Below are 16,228 nucleotides of genomic sequence, written 5' to 3' on the forward strand. Positions count from 1 at the left end.
GAGGCTCCTTGGATCATTCCTTCCCTGTTGTATCCCCAGTGCAGCCAGAGTGGACTATAAACGTCTAATCCCATGTGCCACTAGTCTGGCTTCCGTGATATTGGGAATGGGACCGTCGGCCCCAGGGGTTTCATATCTCCTAGGCGTGCATGCAACCCAGCCCAGGGCAAAGTTACTAAATGTCAGAAAACCTAGCTAGACGGGGAGCCAAATTTCCCTCCCGATGGACATGGTAATCCAGTTAGGGTTTCCGTAGGACTGTAATGGGTGGGGGTTAAAGCATTAGCTTGCAACTTCTTGACCTGGATTCAGATAGGCCTCTGGCCTATTCCTGTAGGTACCTGGAGCAGGAACTCCATGAGGCATCTGTTCCAACCCGAGACACCTGAGATATAGATCACGGTGGGAACTCACTCTACTAACACCATGCTGTATGGAGCGTTTTCCAGCTGATGGAAGGGTGTTTTACCAATTCACTGAACAACATGGCAACTCTGCTTCACTGGGGCTGTACTACAGGCTAGGCACAAATAACTGGATGTCCACCAGTTTATTCATGGAAATGTTTTTGAAGCCTGAAAGTTATACAAATTTTTGCACTGACAATTAGTCATGTGAAAACCTCTCCCAGTTATCATTCTAAAAAGTTTCAGCTGTCCAATCACACACCACGAGCAGGCGAGATGAGCAGTTTTGAGAACAACCCACGGGCTGCAATTTGTTCAGTGACTATTGACAGATCATGACCACGTTTATAAAAAGTGTGATCAGTCTGTGTTCAATGTGTGACCAGAACAAAGATCTCAAAGCCCAAGGAGAAATTCGACCACTTCTATTGTGCTTCATTTGCCAGGAGAAACTTTTATTAATTCTAGATTCAAAATGCTGTCTCCCCTGCTACTGTCTAACCAAGTTACTTTTTATCTGTCTTGCTAGTGTCTGAGGGATAAAATCCCCATTGATTTTATAGTAGATTAATTTTTGATGATATGAGCAAGGCAAGTCTGTATTTTTCTCTTTTCAATATACTGTCTGCCATGAGATGGGACAAGTCTCACCCCCCTCCTACTTGAATTTTGATGGCCCTGTTTTTCTGGAGGATTAAATAGGAATCAAAGCGTTCAAAGTGCAGCTTACTTGGGAGCTGGGGATGTCTCCACACTAACCAAGGGAGTCGGCATCAGCTGTTTGCTGTGGACTTTGAAAAGGCCCAGGACCAAATTCAGCCTGGCTTAAGCAGAGCACAAGTCCTGCTGAAGTCAGTGAGAGTTGCGAGAGCTTCGGTCAGAACTGGATTTGCGCCCTAATGTCAAGCACGGGGGTTTTCAAACTGGAGCACAACCCCCACTGAATTTCAAGTGATTCGAGCACCTCACTCCAACCGGCTCCTTTGTAAGTCCTGCCAAGAGGCTGATGTGCTAAGACTAAAAACAACCTGAGCTGGATTGCTGAACCTGCATGGAAGAAATTCCTGCCATCCGCTTAGCCCACGAAGCGGGATTGCTCAGGGCAAGGTCTCCTATGCTACCAGCAGCCCTGCAGCTGCTGTTCACGATAAAATGACGTACAAAGAGGGGAGCGGTGCATATAAAATGCGACTTGGGCTGTTACTTCTCTGAGCCCAAACTCACCGGGGATGCTCCTCCATTGCTGATGCCTACTAGAAATGGATGTTAAAACTCCCCCTGGAATGCTGGGTGGTGAAAGGTCACATGCGGAGGTCAAAGAGCCAGACTGCCCTACATCCCGGGGAGCCTCTCAACTTGTCGGAAGACTCGGAGATGGGGATGGAAACTTCTCCCAAGCCCTAAGTTCCTGGGGGACACGGGAAAAGCTGCCTTCCCTTTGAACTGCCTCATGCACGTCCCTTTAGCTTGATATAACTGGGGTTCTGACAGACTCTGGAGCCGCTGCTGGTCAACAGACCCTGACCAGAAGCTCCCTGCCCCGCTCATTAGATGACACCACAGCCCTTGAGTCAATCATTACCAGGGCTTGATGTTTCACTCGCATGGGGGACTCTGGCTTCATGGCCTCCTGGCTCCCGCAGGGGGCCCTGACGTCCGAGGTAGAGGTGCCACTTCCACCCCCGCTGGTGGCCGGGGTGCTCCCTCCTCTGGACATTTCTAGCTCTATCTCTGCGTCCATCTCCGCGTCCTCCTTGGCTTCCTTGTTGCTCTCCTCCAGGTGTTTCATCAGCACGGCCACCACCACATTGACAAGGACAAACTGGGCGATGAGGACGAAGGTGACGAAGTAGACAGGGGAGATGATGGGCAGGTAACTCAGGCAGTGCTTGTCCTCCCTGGTGCATTCCCGCAGCGTGTCCTGAGATTGAGAGAGAGAGAGAGAGGGAGAGGGAGGGAGAGACAGAGAGAGAGGGCTTTGAAGCAGACTGAGCTTTGCTAACAAGCATTAAATCACAGACGGACTCCAAAGCCGGCCTGTTCAGAACTGTGCAGCTAATGGGAAGATTATTCCAGACACAGGCTGAGGAATCAGCACTCCATACGACGGGTGGAGTTTTAGCTCCTTTTATTTTGTACTGACATTAGAGACACACCAATATGCCCCAGACACCCAGCTGAGCTACTGCAGTAAACGGAATAGAGATGGGGTCAGTGGGTGCAGTGGGATCTGCTGTCTAAGGCCACAACCCCCCTTTTAGAAGCACAGGGCCTGTACCACACAATTGATTCCTTCCATAGAGGGCAGTTGTGTAAACTCACACTGGCCAGTTCCGTGGGGGAAAGGGGGCAGGAAACAGCTGGAGCGTGGAAAAGCTGGCAGCAGCGTGGCCAGAGAGCGCACGTACCTTCATGATCCCATTCCAGTTGTCTCCAGTCGACACCCTGAAGAGGGTGAGAAAGGCCATGCCGAAGTTGGTGAAGGTTGCATGCCGGCTCAGACCTTCGCAGGGATTATCTTCGCTGCAGTCTGCACAGAACAGAAGCGAAAGCAACACAGTGAAGACACTCTTAACAGGGATGGTTTACAAACAGCTCCAACTGACAATACTGGAATGTGGCCAAGCAGATACAGCACAGGTCTGAGATGCAGGAAACCTGGGTTCTAGTCCCAGCCCTCCCCTTGGCCTGCTGCGTGATCATGAGAAAATCACTTCCTTGCTTTGCACCTTAGTTTCCCCATCAATACAACAGGGATAAATGATACTGACGATGCTTTGGGATGGACTCATTAAGATGCTATATAAGAGCGAGGTATTATTATTTAGTGCTTTGCAATGCTCTTGGGAGGGTAACACCAGGTCACCTGATGGAGCCAACTTCATTGTCAAGGTGGAGGGGAGGGAGAGAGATTTGGCAGCATGGGTTAACAGTGCTGCAGGGTGAGGGAGTTCCAAGAGGAAGATGAACCATATGGGTTTCGTCTGTAGGGGCATCTCCATTGCCAGACCCCGACCTTCACTAAACTTCTTGGGACTTTACCCTACATGGAGTTTTTCTTTCTTTCATTCAATTCCATGATTTCATCTTGTACAGGATGCTCCAGTTTGTATCACCGGGACCCCGCTGTGCTAGGTGCTGTACAAACACACAGATGGCATCTGCCCCAAGGAGCTTACAGTCTGCAGCCTTGGAATGGAGCCTAGCTTTGTAGGTACTCCTGGAGCTCAGAAGGGCATGTTCACGTGCCCCCAGATGTGGTCCGTAGCTCATACTTGCAGCGCAAGCCGATCTTCGGGGACGGTTCTATCTTCCTCTGTTCTCAGAGGCAACAAGCTCTTTTGCAGCAGATTTTCCCCTCACCCTAATCTCCCCCAAGCAATCGTCCTGGTTTGGAGAGCCAACATTTCTGTCACACTCTAGTCGGTGTGGCCTAGAGGACAGAGTGCTGGACTGAGGCTCGGGACACCTGGGGTTCAGCTATGGCTCTGCTGCTGGGCAACTTAGGGCAAGTTCCTTCACCTCAGTCTCTCCATCTGCACAAAGGGGGATAATGATACTGCTCCGGGTGTAAGGAGCGATGAGCTGCACTGGTGAAACGTGCTATGGAAGAGCCAAGTCTATGATTAGGAGTCGTCCGGCTTGCTGGGCACGTGTGTAAAATCTCCCAAGACGTCTTGCAGATTAAGTAACTTGCCTTAGGTACAAACCTGATTGCATTTTTGCTCCCCCCGCCCCCCACTTAACAGGGGGTGTTAACTATATCCCACGCTGAAAATGAAGTGGAAAGAAGTAAGACCATGTAAGCTAACTCTCCACAAATGGCTACAAACACTACTTTCCCTCTTTGCTGCGCTGTACCGCCTCCTTCTCTATTACTCTCTCCATTGTGTTCATTATCTTGGTTTATTTTTTTAAAACAGAGCACATTTCCCATAAGGGATATTTTACTGGAATAACGTGAGCAATTTTTATATTTTTTCCCTGAGATTTAATATCCTAATGAATGTAAATTGCATACACCAAACATCCCCTTGTACATAAAACACAGGCTCATTAAGTTTTCATTAGGACAGGCAGCAATCCTTCTTGCAAGAGCCTTTCATTATTAGTCATTTATTTCTGAAGTGCATTAAAAAAAAAAAAAAAAGCCCAGCCACCAACCTCACTGAGGAGGCAGCTGGGCTTTTCTGTGGCAGACATGGACCAGCCGTGCTTGAGAAAAGGAAAATCAAACTGTTCCCAATAAAAGTCAGGAAGTGGTCTGCTGGCTGGCTGGGTGCTCGTCGCAGCTGGGATCAAGTCTCAATCTCAAACCACACACAGCAATTCTTTATCGCACAGGGCTGGCATGGAGTGTACACAGAAACACAGCATGGATTTAGAACTGCAGAGAGGGCTGCATAGTCTTAAAGGTCTTCAGGTATCTTCTGTCTAAGGATGGGTGAATAAATACTGCCGCTACCAGAGATACCTGGCACAGGAATCACCACATTTTCAATGATGCTCTCTGGGCACCAAAAATGACTAGGGGGCTGGAGCACATGACTTATGAGGCGAGGTTGAGGGAACTGGGATTGTTTAGTCTGTGGAAGAGAAGAATGAGGGGGGATTTGATAGCTGCTTTCAACTTATCTGAAAGGAGGTTCCAAAGAGGATGGATCTAGACTGTTCTTAGTGGTACCAGATGACAGAACAAGGAGCAATGGTCTCAAGTTGCGGTGGGGGAGGTCTAGGTTGGGTATTAGGAAAAACTTTTTCACTAGGAGGGTGGTGAAGCACTGGAATGGGTTCCCTAGGGAGGTGATGGAATCTCCTTCCTTAGAGGTTTTTAAAGCCTGGCTTGACAAAGCCCTGGCTGGGATGATTTAGTGGGTGTTGGTCCTGCTTTGAGCAGGGGTTTGGACTAGATGACCTCCTGAGGACCCTTCCAACCCTGAGATTCTATGATTCTATAAGAGTTGCTGCACAGGCATAGATGTTATACTGTAGATATACAACTGCAATGGCAGGTAAGGGAGAACAGAATTGTAACGCACTGATCTGTGACCCAGGAGATCTGGGTTCTATTAGTGACTCTGCCACATGCTGACTGTGTGACGAGTCACTTACCTACTCTGGGCCTCAGTTTTTCCATCTGTAAAATGGGAATATAAAAATATTCCTTTTGTCTGTCTTGTCTATTTAAATTGGAAACCCTTCCAGGCAGTGACCCTCTTCACTTTGTATGTGTCCGGCATCTAGCACAAGGGGACCTGGATCTCAGGTGGATCCCTAGCTGCTACCATAATACCATTTTTTTTAAAAAACAACCGTCATTTAGACATATCAGTTGAGAGCAATGATGCGAATGATCACATAACTCCCCAAGAGGCATTGTCTAATGGCTAAAACATGGGACTTGGAGTCAAAAAACTTAGGGATCCTTTCACAACTGTGCCAGTGACTCGTCAGGCGACCTTGGGAAAGTCACTTCCCTTCTCTGTGCCTCAGTTTCCCCATCTATAAAATGGAGCTACTAACACTTCCCGATCTCCCAGTCAGAATTTAGGGGAAATACATATATGTAAAGTGCATTGAAATCCATACACTGAAAAGCATCACAGCAATGCAAAATATGTTGCTTTTGGACTAACAGCATCATTAAGTGCATAGCTTTCTGAAGCTTTTGCTGTTTCATATAAATACCACAGTCAGGCCCTAAGCATAGTTGTAACCCTAGAAAGCCCATCTGAAAATGATCAGACCCTCCTCTCCATCCCTACGGGCTGAGGAAGCAGCTGCTCTGGAAGTTTCTGAAGCTTTGTTAGAGTCCTAACATGCCAAAGCGAGTCCTAAATCAAAACTTTAAAGGCTTGCCAAGCAACGTGTGCGTGGCTCCCAATCAGTGACTGTGATACTGAGGGTACGCTCGGGACGTAACTCTAACATTTTCCCCCCTGGGCCTGTCACACTTGAAAGGGGACAGTGTTGTGGAGCTGGCTACGAGAGATTCTCTCTGTTGCATTCCTGGACTTGCTTAATGGAAGGCTGTTGATGCCCCTAGATGGGTTGCAACCTGTGAGGATTGAACATGGGGCCTAAAAGCCTGCACGTTTCTAAAAGCATGGTCTTTACCTCCTGAGCTAAAAGATGCAGCGCTGCTAGCATGAAGCAATCACCTGACTCATAGGATATGTTGACATTGCAACTGGGAGCATGTGTCCCAACCCAGGCAGACAGACATGTGCTAGCTCTGCTCATGCTAGCATGCTAAATAGCGGGGGTATCATAGAATCATAGAATATCAGGGTTGGAAGGGACCTCAGGAGCTCATCTAGTCCAACCCCCTGCTCAAAGAAGGACCAATCCCCAACTAAATCATCCCAGCCAGGGCTTTGTCAAGCCGGGCCTTAAAAACCTCTAAGGATGGAGATTCCACCACCTCTCTAGGTAACCCATTCCAGTGCTTCACCACCCTCCTAGTGAAGTAGTGTTTCCTAATATCCAACCTAAACCGCCCCCACTGCAACTTGAGACCATTGCTCCTTGTTCTGTCAGCAACTTATGGGTAGCAGCCTGACTTACCTGCCCGAGTATAAACCCTGGACCCCAGGGTATATACTTGGGTGGCTCACCTACGCTATCGCCATGGCTACTTTGCTATTTTTAGCAAGCTAGTGTGTGGGTGTGTTTGTCTACCCAAGCTGGGAAACATGCTTCCAGCTGCAGCGTTCACGGACCCACAGACCTCTATGTGGTCCATCCAGTAGAGGGAGCCACAGAGCCACATTGTGAAAGTGCATTACACAGAGCGGAGGCCATGTCTACATTGCAGTCAGAGGGGTGACTGGAGCATGTGCGGACATGCCCGAGCTAGCTCAGCTCTAGCTAGCTTCACTAACAATAGCAGCAAAGCCACAACAGCGTGAGCTAGTTTCTCGAGGGGCCCAAGTGGTGGTGTATAACCCATGCTGCCACGGCTTCACTATTGTTAGTTAGAGCTAGTTCAATCAAAACTAGGCGCTGCAGTCACACCCCTGATCGCTGTGTAGATGTCTCCTGACCTTGGTCAACAAGAGTTGGTGGGGAAGTCACCGACCAGGAGAGCGAATGGGGGTATTCTCTCTTCCCAGCACCAAGAAAGCTGGGAGCAAAGCAGGACTACACTGCCTTTCCTGTCTAACTCCTCCTGCTCTTCTTCTGGATGGCAGTATGTATGTGACTATTTAGCCATTTCATCTGCAGTGTCAGAGACCTCCCCTGAGCAGGGTAAATAAACGATGTCGGTGGCGTAAGTCGCTAAAACAGCTGATGCTTTGTGGTGATTGAGAAAGGGGGAAATGGCTCTTAGAGAACAATCTATAAACAAGACAGAATCCCAAAACCTATCGGAAAAGGAAATTATTAAGGGCAGCGGAAGATCTGAAGAGCGGGAGGGTCACTGTGGTGCTACTCCAACATAAACTTGGTTCTAAGCCAACTCTGCAGACTCATCTATTGGGCTGTAAGCAGCACACTTCTGCCTTAGTGAATATATCCCTGCAAGATTATTATATTTAGGCAGTAAACAGTTCCTCTGCAGCTGGAAGCAGGGTCAGAACACTCGGCGTGTGTGTATGTGTGGTGTGGAAAGGGTCTGTGTTACATCCTCATGTGTCAGCTGTGACCCCAAGATCAAAAGAAAGCTTTAATCTTCAGAGCTACAGAGCTATAAAGGACCAGAGAGAGAGAGAGAGAAAACACAAAGGAAATGGAGAGAGACAAATAAATATCGACTGGATGAAATAAACAGTGTCAAGCACATTACTCACCTAGCTTTCCAAACAGCTCCACTCCCAGGGCAGCATAGATAAAAAACAGGAGCATAAAAAGTAGGCCAAGGTTCCCTACCTACACAAGAAGAAAGCAGAACAAGGGTCAGGCAAGTTGAGGTCACAACCATAATTGCTCCATTACATTTTAAATACAAGCAAACAAAAAAAAAAAAGAGGGAAACAAATGGCCAGTGGCTTATCGTTGGCCCGGCCTGAGTCTTTCATCTCTAGAGAAGCCTTCCCGGTACCCTCTCTCTTTCAGGTGGTTTTGTCCACTTCAGCCACCCACGCCCACAAGTGTTTTGTGTCTTAGCTACTGTCGGTGTCTGCGTAGGACCCTCCTACCCCCACCTGCTCACTGTGCTGCTCTGAAGTCCCCCAAGCCCAGAATGGGACTTCAGCATGCGCTTTTGGTTCAGCAGGTGCTGAAGTGCTGGGCTCAATCGGGGCCTGAGTTTGGATTTTAAGCCCTTTCGCGGTTTGAGAAAGTTTACGTTATGGGGATTAAGGGCAAGAGTTTCAAAAATAAGACACTGAAGTGAGGCACCTCAATTCCTATGCAGGCACCTGCCTTATTTCAAAAGCTTCCTCTGACCCCAGAGGAGGGTCAATAGTGACCGTTCATGTTTCCTGGCTGTGTCCTGTTATTGCAATCAGTGGGTTAAATCGCCAGCCAATGGGTAAAACCCTCTGGGTTAAATCTCATTTGCAGCGTTTCTTCTAATGGAAAATAAAAAATCAGGACCCCAGCCTAAGCAAGCAGTCCGTGAAGCCAGCTTTGGATTTCAGTGCCAGCTGAGAATGGGCAGAGTCCCTCTCTCTTCCTCAAGAAGAAACACAGACCCTGAATCGGTGTCCAAACTTATCCCTGTCCTGGGCATGGGTTTAACTGGTAACTCAGACTCAAAAGGATTCCTACCTGAGCTTGGTTGTTCCTGGGGCTTCCCCACAAGATCTTCTATTGCAAGTTCCCTCTGGGCTTGCTGGAGCTCACTGAACCCGGCTGTAAGTGTGACTTAGTAGGAACTACCCTGCATCTTAATGCACATGAAGCCTTAGAAATTGCTCTGTATTTCCTGTATCGGTTTGATATATAGGATTTTATATATCGGTTATAAGGTGGCAGATTCTCAATCATTTTTCACGGCTCTGCTGCTGTTATTAATTATGGTGCTTAAAAGTGTGCTAGGTACCACAAAACAGGCAAAAGAGGCAGCCCCTGGCTTACCCAGCTCACAGTCTAAGCAGAGACATGATGTGATGACGGAAAACAAAGCAGAGGTCGGGAAAGGGAATAAGGAAGAGGGTTACAAATCCAAGATAGCTGACTCATAGTTCCCAGCTTGGTATCCTACCCCTCCATATGCATATCAGCCTGTAGCTTCAGTGATGTGTCAATTGAAAGATGAATAACAGTGTTCCTCACAAACACCAGAACTGCAGCTCGGAAAATCTCCCAGTCTAATGCCAGCGCAATTAGCCAAGTCGTGTTTTGTGGTCACCAGTTTATGAGCTTTGAAGATGACATGTGGGGATATTATCTCTAACCGTGAGCCCTGGCTTCACTACCCCGATGACACCCGGCTCGCAAAAGAGGAGAGCCAAGAAACGGCTCGACTCCAGCGGAGACTTGCCAGTACAAACTGCCTGATGTGGCCGCGCAGCCTTCCCGACGTGCAGAGATGTGTCTGGCTGATGGCTGCACATGGCGAGCAATGAACTGGGCAGCTTTCCCCCTTACTCCCGAGCTTGTCTGTGTGTTACGTCATGGCGCTGTGTTGAGCAGGAGCGTGCCTCAAGCAACTGGAGAGAGGGGGCTTCGGTGATCCATTGCCCCTGCCGATGCCGAAGTCTGAGGAAGAAATCAGAGGCCCATTCCAGCAGAGGAGGTGCGGGAGGGAGGGAGTGAGGAAGTTGGCCAAAGAAAGCTGCAGAACAGCACAGGAGGGGGATTGTGTATATGGCCTTGGGTGAGTCATTTCACCTCTGTAACTAACCATACCCGTTTCCAGTCCCTTCGTAGGGAGGTAATTGAGGTCAGCCCAGCACTCGGGAGAGCCAGAGAGGACAGGCACTCGAGAAGGGCTAAATATGAATCGTTGATGTTGTTGTGATGAACAAGGCAGGTGAGATCACGTCCAGAAACTCTTCCGCAGCAGGCAGGGCCTGGGATGCCTTCTCTGGGCTCTCCAGGAGCAACAGATACCTGTGATCCAGCTAATCTTCTAACAACAGCCAGCAACCATTGGCCTGGCAGCCAGTGACCTGAGGCAGGTTTACTGAAGGCAGTTCTGCCCTGGCAGTTCAGCACAGGCTCTGTTTATCCTCCAGCCTTCCCCTGACCTGTGCTGAGCCTGTCTGAACTGGGTGTAAAAAACAACAAATAACCCACCCGTCTGCCCCCGCCGGCGGCCAGTGCGTCATCAGTCATTCGCTGTGGCTCCAACGTCAATGGGCAGAGGCCACGCGCTGCCAGGGAGCAGTCAGGGTGGGGAGGAGCCTGGGGAAGGGAAGCCCCAGGAGTCTGTCTTGTGGAGCTGCTCCCTATGAAACAAACAGGGGATGCAGCCATAGAGCCCGCAGATCAGGGGCAGGATAGAGCCACCTGTTCTCCCCCCGCCCCGGATTGGCTCTCCCCAGCAGCCTGGTCCCACCTCCCTAGCTAGGGAATATGTCGGAGAGGGACTTCGCTGGGCACAGAGAGGCTCCCAGACAGGGTAATTCAGCCTAAACTTGTCTGGCCTTTTCAGTGGATTGCCCATGGGGCTACGGGGGACAGTCCGCACAGCGCACACATCCCCCTGGCTGGGCCCTTCCCCAGCGTGGGGTTGGGGAACAGGGAGCGGGATGCTGCTGTGCCACACAGTCAAGGGAGACCCAAGCACGGATGGCTCTGGCAGGTCACTTGACACCCCATTCGCCTCCCTTTTGTATCTCCAACCACTGGGAGCCTTGAACTACCATGCTACGGGTCAGCAGCGAGGCGGGAGCCCAGCAGCTTTACTGAGCACATCCAGGACACCTGGAGGACTCCATAGAACTGAGTACGTCACCCAAAGGCCTGGGCTTGGCATGCACTGGGATGGATGGCTTGGGGCCTCTCTCTGCTTTGGCTGCTCAGGACATCACCGTCCTTAGTACTGCACCGAGGGGCGTCTTTTGGTGCCAGCTATTCTATTTAATCAAATCTAGTTGCTGTGGTAGCTAAGCACCAGTGGGCTGGGGATCAGGGTTCTGTTCCAGGCAGTGCCTTTTGATGACCTAAACCACTGTGTGCCTCAGTTTCCCCACCCACAGAACCAGGATACAGCTGTGTGCTACCTCACAGGGGGTTTCGGAGGCTGTTTTTGTTAAAGGTTCAGCTGTGCCCTGAAGGTGCAGCCCTGCACTGGGAGCCATGGGGAGGCCCAGTGCCTCCCAAGCAGCGCAGAGGCTATGCTGAGGTGGCAGCGTTGGCCCCTCTGAGCCGGGCCCACCCTGTTGGTGAAAGGATGTCGAGGCTGAGACTCATGCCCATATTCTGCTCCCTCCGAGGCCGCTGGCTTGTTGTGTGAACCTGGCGCAAGTGGGTCTTATAACCTCTCTCTGAGCCTGATCCAAAGCCCAGTGACGTCAAAGGGGCTGTCTCATGTTAGATTAGGCCCTCTGTGTGTCAGTTCCGCCTCTGTATCTAACAGGGGTGAATGGGACGTACCTTCCTGGTGAAGCACTTTGGGAGACTCAGGTGGAAAGTGCTCCAGAAGTGCGAATACGATCGTTATTAGAGCAGGATGCTGGCTCCCGGCCCACAGCACTACCAAATCCGCTGTCAGGACGTAGAGTGAAAACCAAGCCCTACAGAGCGTTGTGACTGACCTCCTCCTCTCCACCCTCTGCTGGTCGGCTCCGTGAGAGGCGTTAATGAAAGGCGGGGCCTCCTCTCTCCTGCTCCTGAAACCTGCTCCAGCTCCTCCAGGACCTCTTGCTGCTCTGACTCAATTACTCCCACACTGCCAGCCCACCCCTTGGCATTTCAGCCATCCTTGCAGACAACACACAAGGGTACCCCAGGATGCCTGTGAAGAGCGATGTCTCACAAAGCTAAGCCTCTGCCAATCCTTTCCCAGGACAATGGGTCCTGATCTTTTCCTGCCAGCTCCCGCCATGCAAAGCAATAACTCTGGAATTAGGGAAATGCCGGCTAATTTACGCACTAGACAGAGGACAAAATGGACACATTTGCCAGCCTGGAAAGGGGACATCATCTGTGTGAGATCCAGTCCTAGGCGAAGGTGCCAGATCGACAGCCTGGGAGGCTGCAGTGCTCTGCGTATCTACACAACTACTTCAGGGCAGTCAACTGCATTGCATTGCTCCCAAAGCCCCCCCGTGCACTGCTCCGCCAACGTCTCTCGGCCCGGTTCTAGACGCGCTGACATTTTTGCTTGCCTTCCCTTGCCCCCCGCCCGCGACTTTTCCTCCTCACTTTTCTTTCCTTCCAGCTGGGAGCTAACCACTGATCTCTTCTAGTGCCAATAATGGCCTGAGCCCCTTTGTTCCCCTATTATGGGACAGGGTTCAAACAGAGGGACTGGTCATTTTTCACTGCAGCCTGTATCATTTGGAATCGCTCAGTCTAGACTCTTCCCCCCGGCCCCTTTTTTTTTGGCTAAATAAAGTTAAGGGCCAAGTGTGGACCTGACTTAGGAACAACTCCATTGACTTCAACGGGGCTCCACATCAGCACCGAGTATGTAACCTCTCCCAGCTGTTGTCAGCTGCAGGTCCCACCCTCAAGCCATTTTTGTTCCCCTTCTCTGGGCCTTTACGATCACCGTATATTTCCAGGGCATGGTAACACTCGACTATTGTTTAGCTCATATAATCCCCTTTAGACAACAGCAGTGACGCCTTTAAAAGCTGCACCCGAAATCACCATGGGAGCTGCTGCCCCTAGAAGAGTTAAACTCCCAGACAGCAGCAAACTGTAGCCCCCGTCCTTCAGCAGAAAGCAGCATGGAACAGGGAGTTCTTCACGTTTTTCTTGGCACAGAATCTCTGTTGTACAGAGTTCCAAGCTTTGAAGAGAAGAAGGGGGTATGTTGTCCAATCCTGGGTTTAATTAATGTGCATTCCACAGATGAAATAAAAAAAAAGGACCCAGATCTTCTAGACAGATTGGACCAGATTTTGCTCTCAGCCAGAGCAGTGAAAATCGAGAGTCGCTCCAACGGAATCAGAGCGGCGTGACTGAGCAGAATCTAACCCACCGGAGGGATACAAAGGAAAATCAAACAGTTCAACTTGCAGCAAATGATCTCTTTTAGCTGTGCTATTGTGCCTCATGGTTCTGCAAATGTCTCACTTCCACGGTAGATTCTTTAATGGTATTTAGTAAATTGTGGTTATGGCACGAAAAGCGAGTATGTAAAAATCGCATCCGTTGCGCCCTATGTATTTGTCAGCTGTTTCTGTTTGTGTTTTTGACAGCAAAGGCCCCACATTGTGCTACCGATAGCACTGCTAGGACTGAATTTCGTTTTGTCTCCTCCATCAGGAGCAACGCTGGCAACTGATTGCAAACGCTTTCTGACTGGCGATTTATAGGAGAACAGTTATACAGACTGACCTGGGTAAGCTGGGCTCACTCAGACAACATGGGTTTTAACACAGCCAAATGCAAGGTCGTACATCTAGGAACAAAGAATGTAGGTCACACTTATAAGATGGGTTACCATAGGCTGGAAAGCAGTGACTCTGAAAAGGAGTTGGGGTGAATGTGAGTTCCCCGTGTGATGCTGTAGCTAAGGGGCAAAAGCAATCTTTGCATATATGCTCGGGGGAATTTCAAAGCAGGACTAGGGCAGTGGTATTACCTCTGTATACGGTAGTAGTGACATCATTAGTGGGAGGGGGTGTACAGGTGTGATGTCCGCACTCGAAAAAGGATGTGGAAAAACTGGGAAGGGTTCAGAAAAAGAGCTACAAGAAGAACTCAAGCTCTGGAGAACCCACCTCACACAGTGTGAGATAAAAGAAACTCAATCTATTTAGCTGATTCAAAAGCAGGTTAAGAGGTGGCTTGACCACAGTCGACAAGTACCTACATAAGGAAGAGATTTCTGACAGAAAACAGCTCGTTAATTTATCAGAAAAAGGCATAACAAGATCCAATGGAAGCAGAAGCTAGACACATTCAGACGAGAAACAAGGTGCACATTTTTAACAATGAGGGTATTTACCTCCTCATGGGAAAAAGTTACCTAAGGATGTGGTGGATTCTCCATCACTTTCAATCTATAAATGAAGACTAGATATCTTTCTACAAGAGATGTTATATCGCTGATAGACGTTATGGGCTTGATGCAGATACTGCATCATGAAGGTCTTTGCCCTGACTTATGCAGGAGGTCAGACTATATTATCATGATGGAAAACTTGAGCTATGGCTAGTAATGTCTAGTTAATGATGTCAGTTTAACTCACGTTAACCTGGAGTAACACTGTCACTTTGGGATCTGCATTAGCACACCTGGTGGGAGCAGAATTTGGCTCTATATATGTTAAAGCTGTAAGTCCAGAGGAGGGATTCTTCCTTTGCCAATGAGGCTATTTCACTGTTGCGCATTCTGCATTTTTAAAAATTCCTCTTCTCCTAGGACACTCATAGCACAGCAGGGCAAAGATTGATAATGTCTTTGTGGTGACCCTGGCCAGGTCACTAGACATCTTTATTGATTGGTCAACTGAGCTGTGAAATTGGAAAACGCAGGTTCATCACTGGAAAAGAGATGATGCCTTAGGTAAAACCACCGCAAAACAGACAGACAGGAACAGGCCCACGTCACAGAGTTGGATCTGGATTTGAACCTCCAAAATGTTTGCTGAGGATTTGACCCATTATGAATATTGGGGCTGTGACTGGGCGGAGGGAGGGAGGGAGCGCTACCTTTTCAAGGTCTTTCCCCTGACCACGGCTTCTTTGCCTCACTTCTCCTAGACTACCACTTTAAGAGCAGGGCATGATGGGAACTCTTCCCGGCTTTAAGGCGGAGTGTTTTCATTAGATGCTCAGTCTGGAAGTTCTAGTGGAGGAGAAAGGTATTTTATGGTGGCAGCAGGATTTCTCTTCCCCGCTCACTTATTCTGACGTTCATTAATATTAATGAACTGGGATTGTGGGTTTTGGCACAAGCTGAGTCCATGCATTTGGATCTTGATGACTCCCCGTCTCAGTGGGCCAGCTACGAAACGTGCATTCAAAGGCCAGGATCCCCAAAGTTCAGGGGTGCTTTGTTCTGCAGGGGGAGATCAAGCTCATCTCTCTCGATAAGTAATACAAACAAATAGGAAACTGACAAAAATCACCCTCGAAAGAGGAAAAGAAATCTATTGTAATGCCAACATTTGGTAATTAATTGTAATTAGTACTGCACGAGAGTGCTGGAAAGGGCTAATTCAACCAACTCCAAGACAGACGTCTTCTCAAAAGCTGCAGCTTTTGGAATTCCCCTCGCTCGTCATTTAACAAGCCAGTGCAAAAGAGTTCCGCAGACTGATACATTAGAGTAAGAAATGTCTCCCTGCGCTTCAGATCCTGGGTGCAGCTTTAAGCAGTGCAACATTATTAGGGTTGAAGATGGGGAGAAAGATTTTCCAAGTCCCCTTTCTCCTTTCCCCAACTTTTACTTTAATGACAGCTGGCGGTTTTATCAGCACAAGATTTGCCTGCAAGGTTTCCAGGGATTTCACATCAGCAGAAAATTTGGTTTGCGTGTCACAAGCAAAAAACCTGGCCTCAAGCTCCCCTTTTGTTTTTTTAAAAAAAGTTCTGTAATCACATGGGCTTTCAAAAGAAAAAGAATATACACAAATAAATTGCTTTTTTGAAATGCCAACGCAGGGGTCGGGTTTGTAAATTCCAGGCTTTCTTCTCAGCCAAAGCCCATTGTTGAAAGCAAAGTCTGAATATCAAAGAGCAATTGGCTTAGATTAAGAACATCTTTTGAGGCAGTGGTGAAGGATAAACAGAGCTTTCCAAGAAAA

At 48.9% G+C, this 16,228-nt stretch overlaps 1 protein-coding gene across 2 annotated transcripts in view; it reads right to left on the minus strand.

Annotated features, from left to right (window-relative positions):
• Positions 1-16,228, minus strand: part of CACNA1H (calcium voltage-gated channel subunit alpha1 H) — a 581,666-nt gene that overhangs the window by 14,760 nt on the left and 550,678 nt on the right. For both annotated transcript variants that reach the window (XM_039490763.1, XM_039490762.1), the window contains exons 33-35: positions 8,201-8,279; positions 2,816-2,937; positions 1,990-2,328 (exon numbers count right to left, since the gene is read on the minus strand). In XM_039490763.1, the coding sequence (XP_039346697.1) occupies positions 1,990-2,328; positions 2,816-2,937; positions 8,201-8,279 (540 nt within the window). The remainder of the gene's footprint in view (positions 1-1,989; positions 2,329-2,815; positions 2,938-8,200; positions 8,280-16,228) is intronic.

This window comes from Mauremys reevesii, linkage group 10 (assembly GCF_016161935.1).
Source record: "Mauremys reevesii isolate NIE-2019 linkage group 10, ASM1616193v1, whole genome shotgun sequence".
Lineage (NCBI taxonomy): Eukaryota > Metazoa > Chordata > Testudines > Geoemydidae > Mauremys > Mauremys reevesii.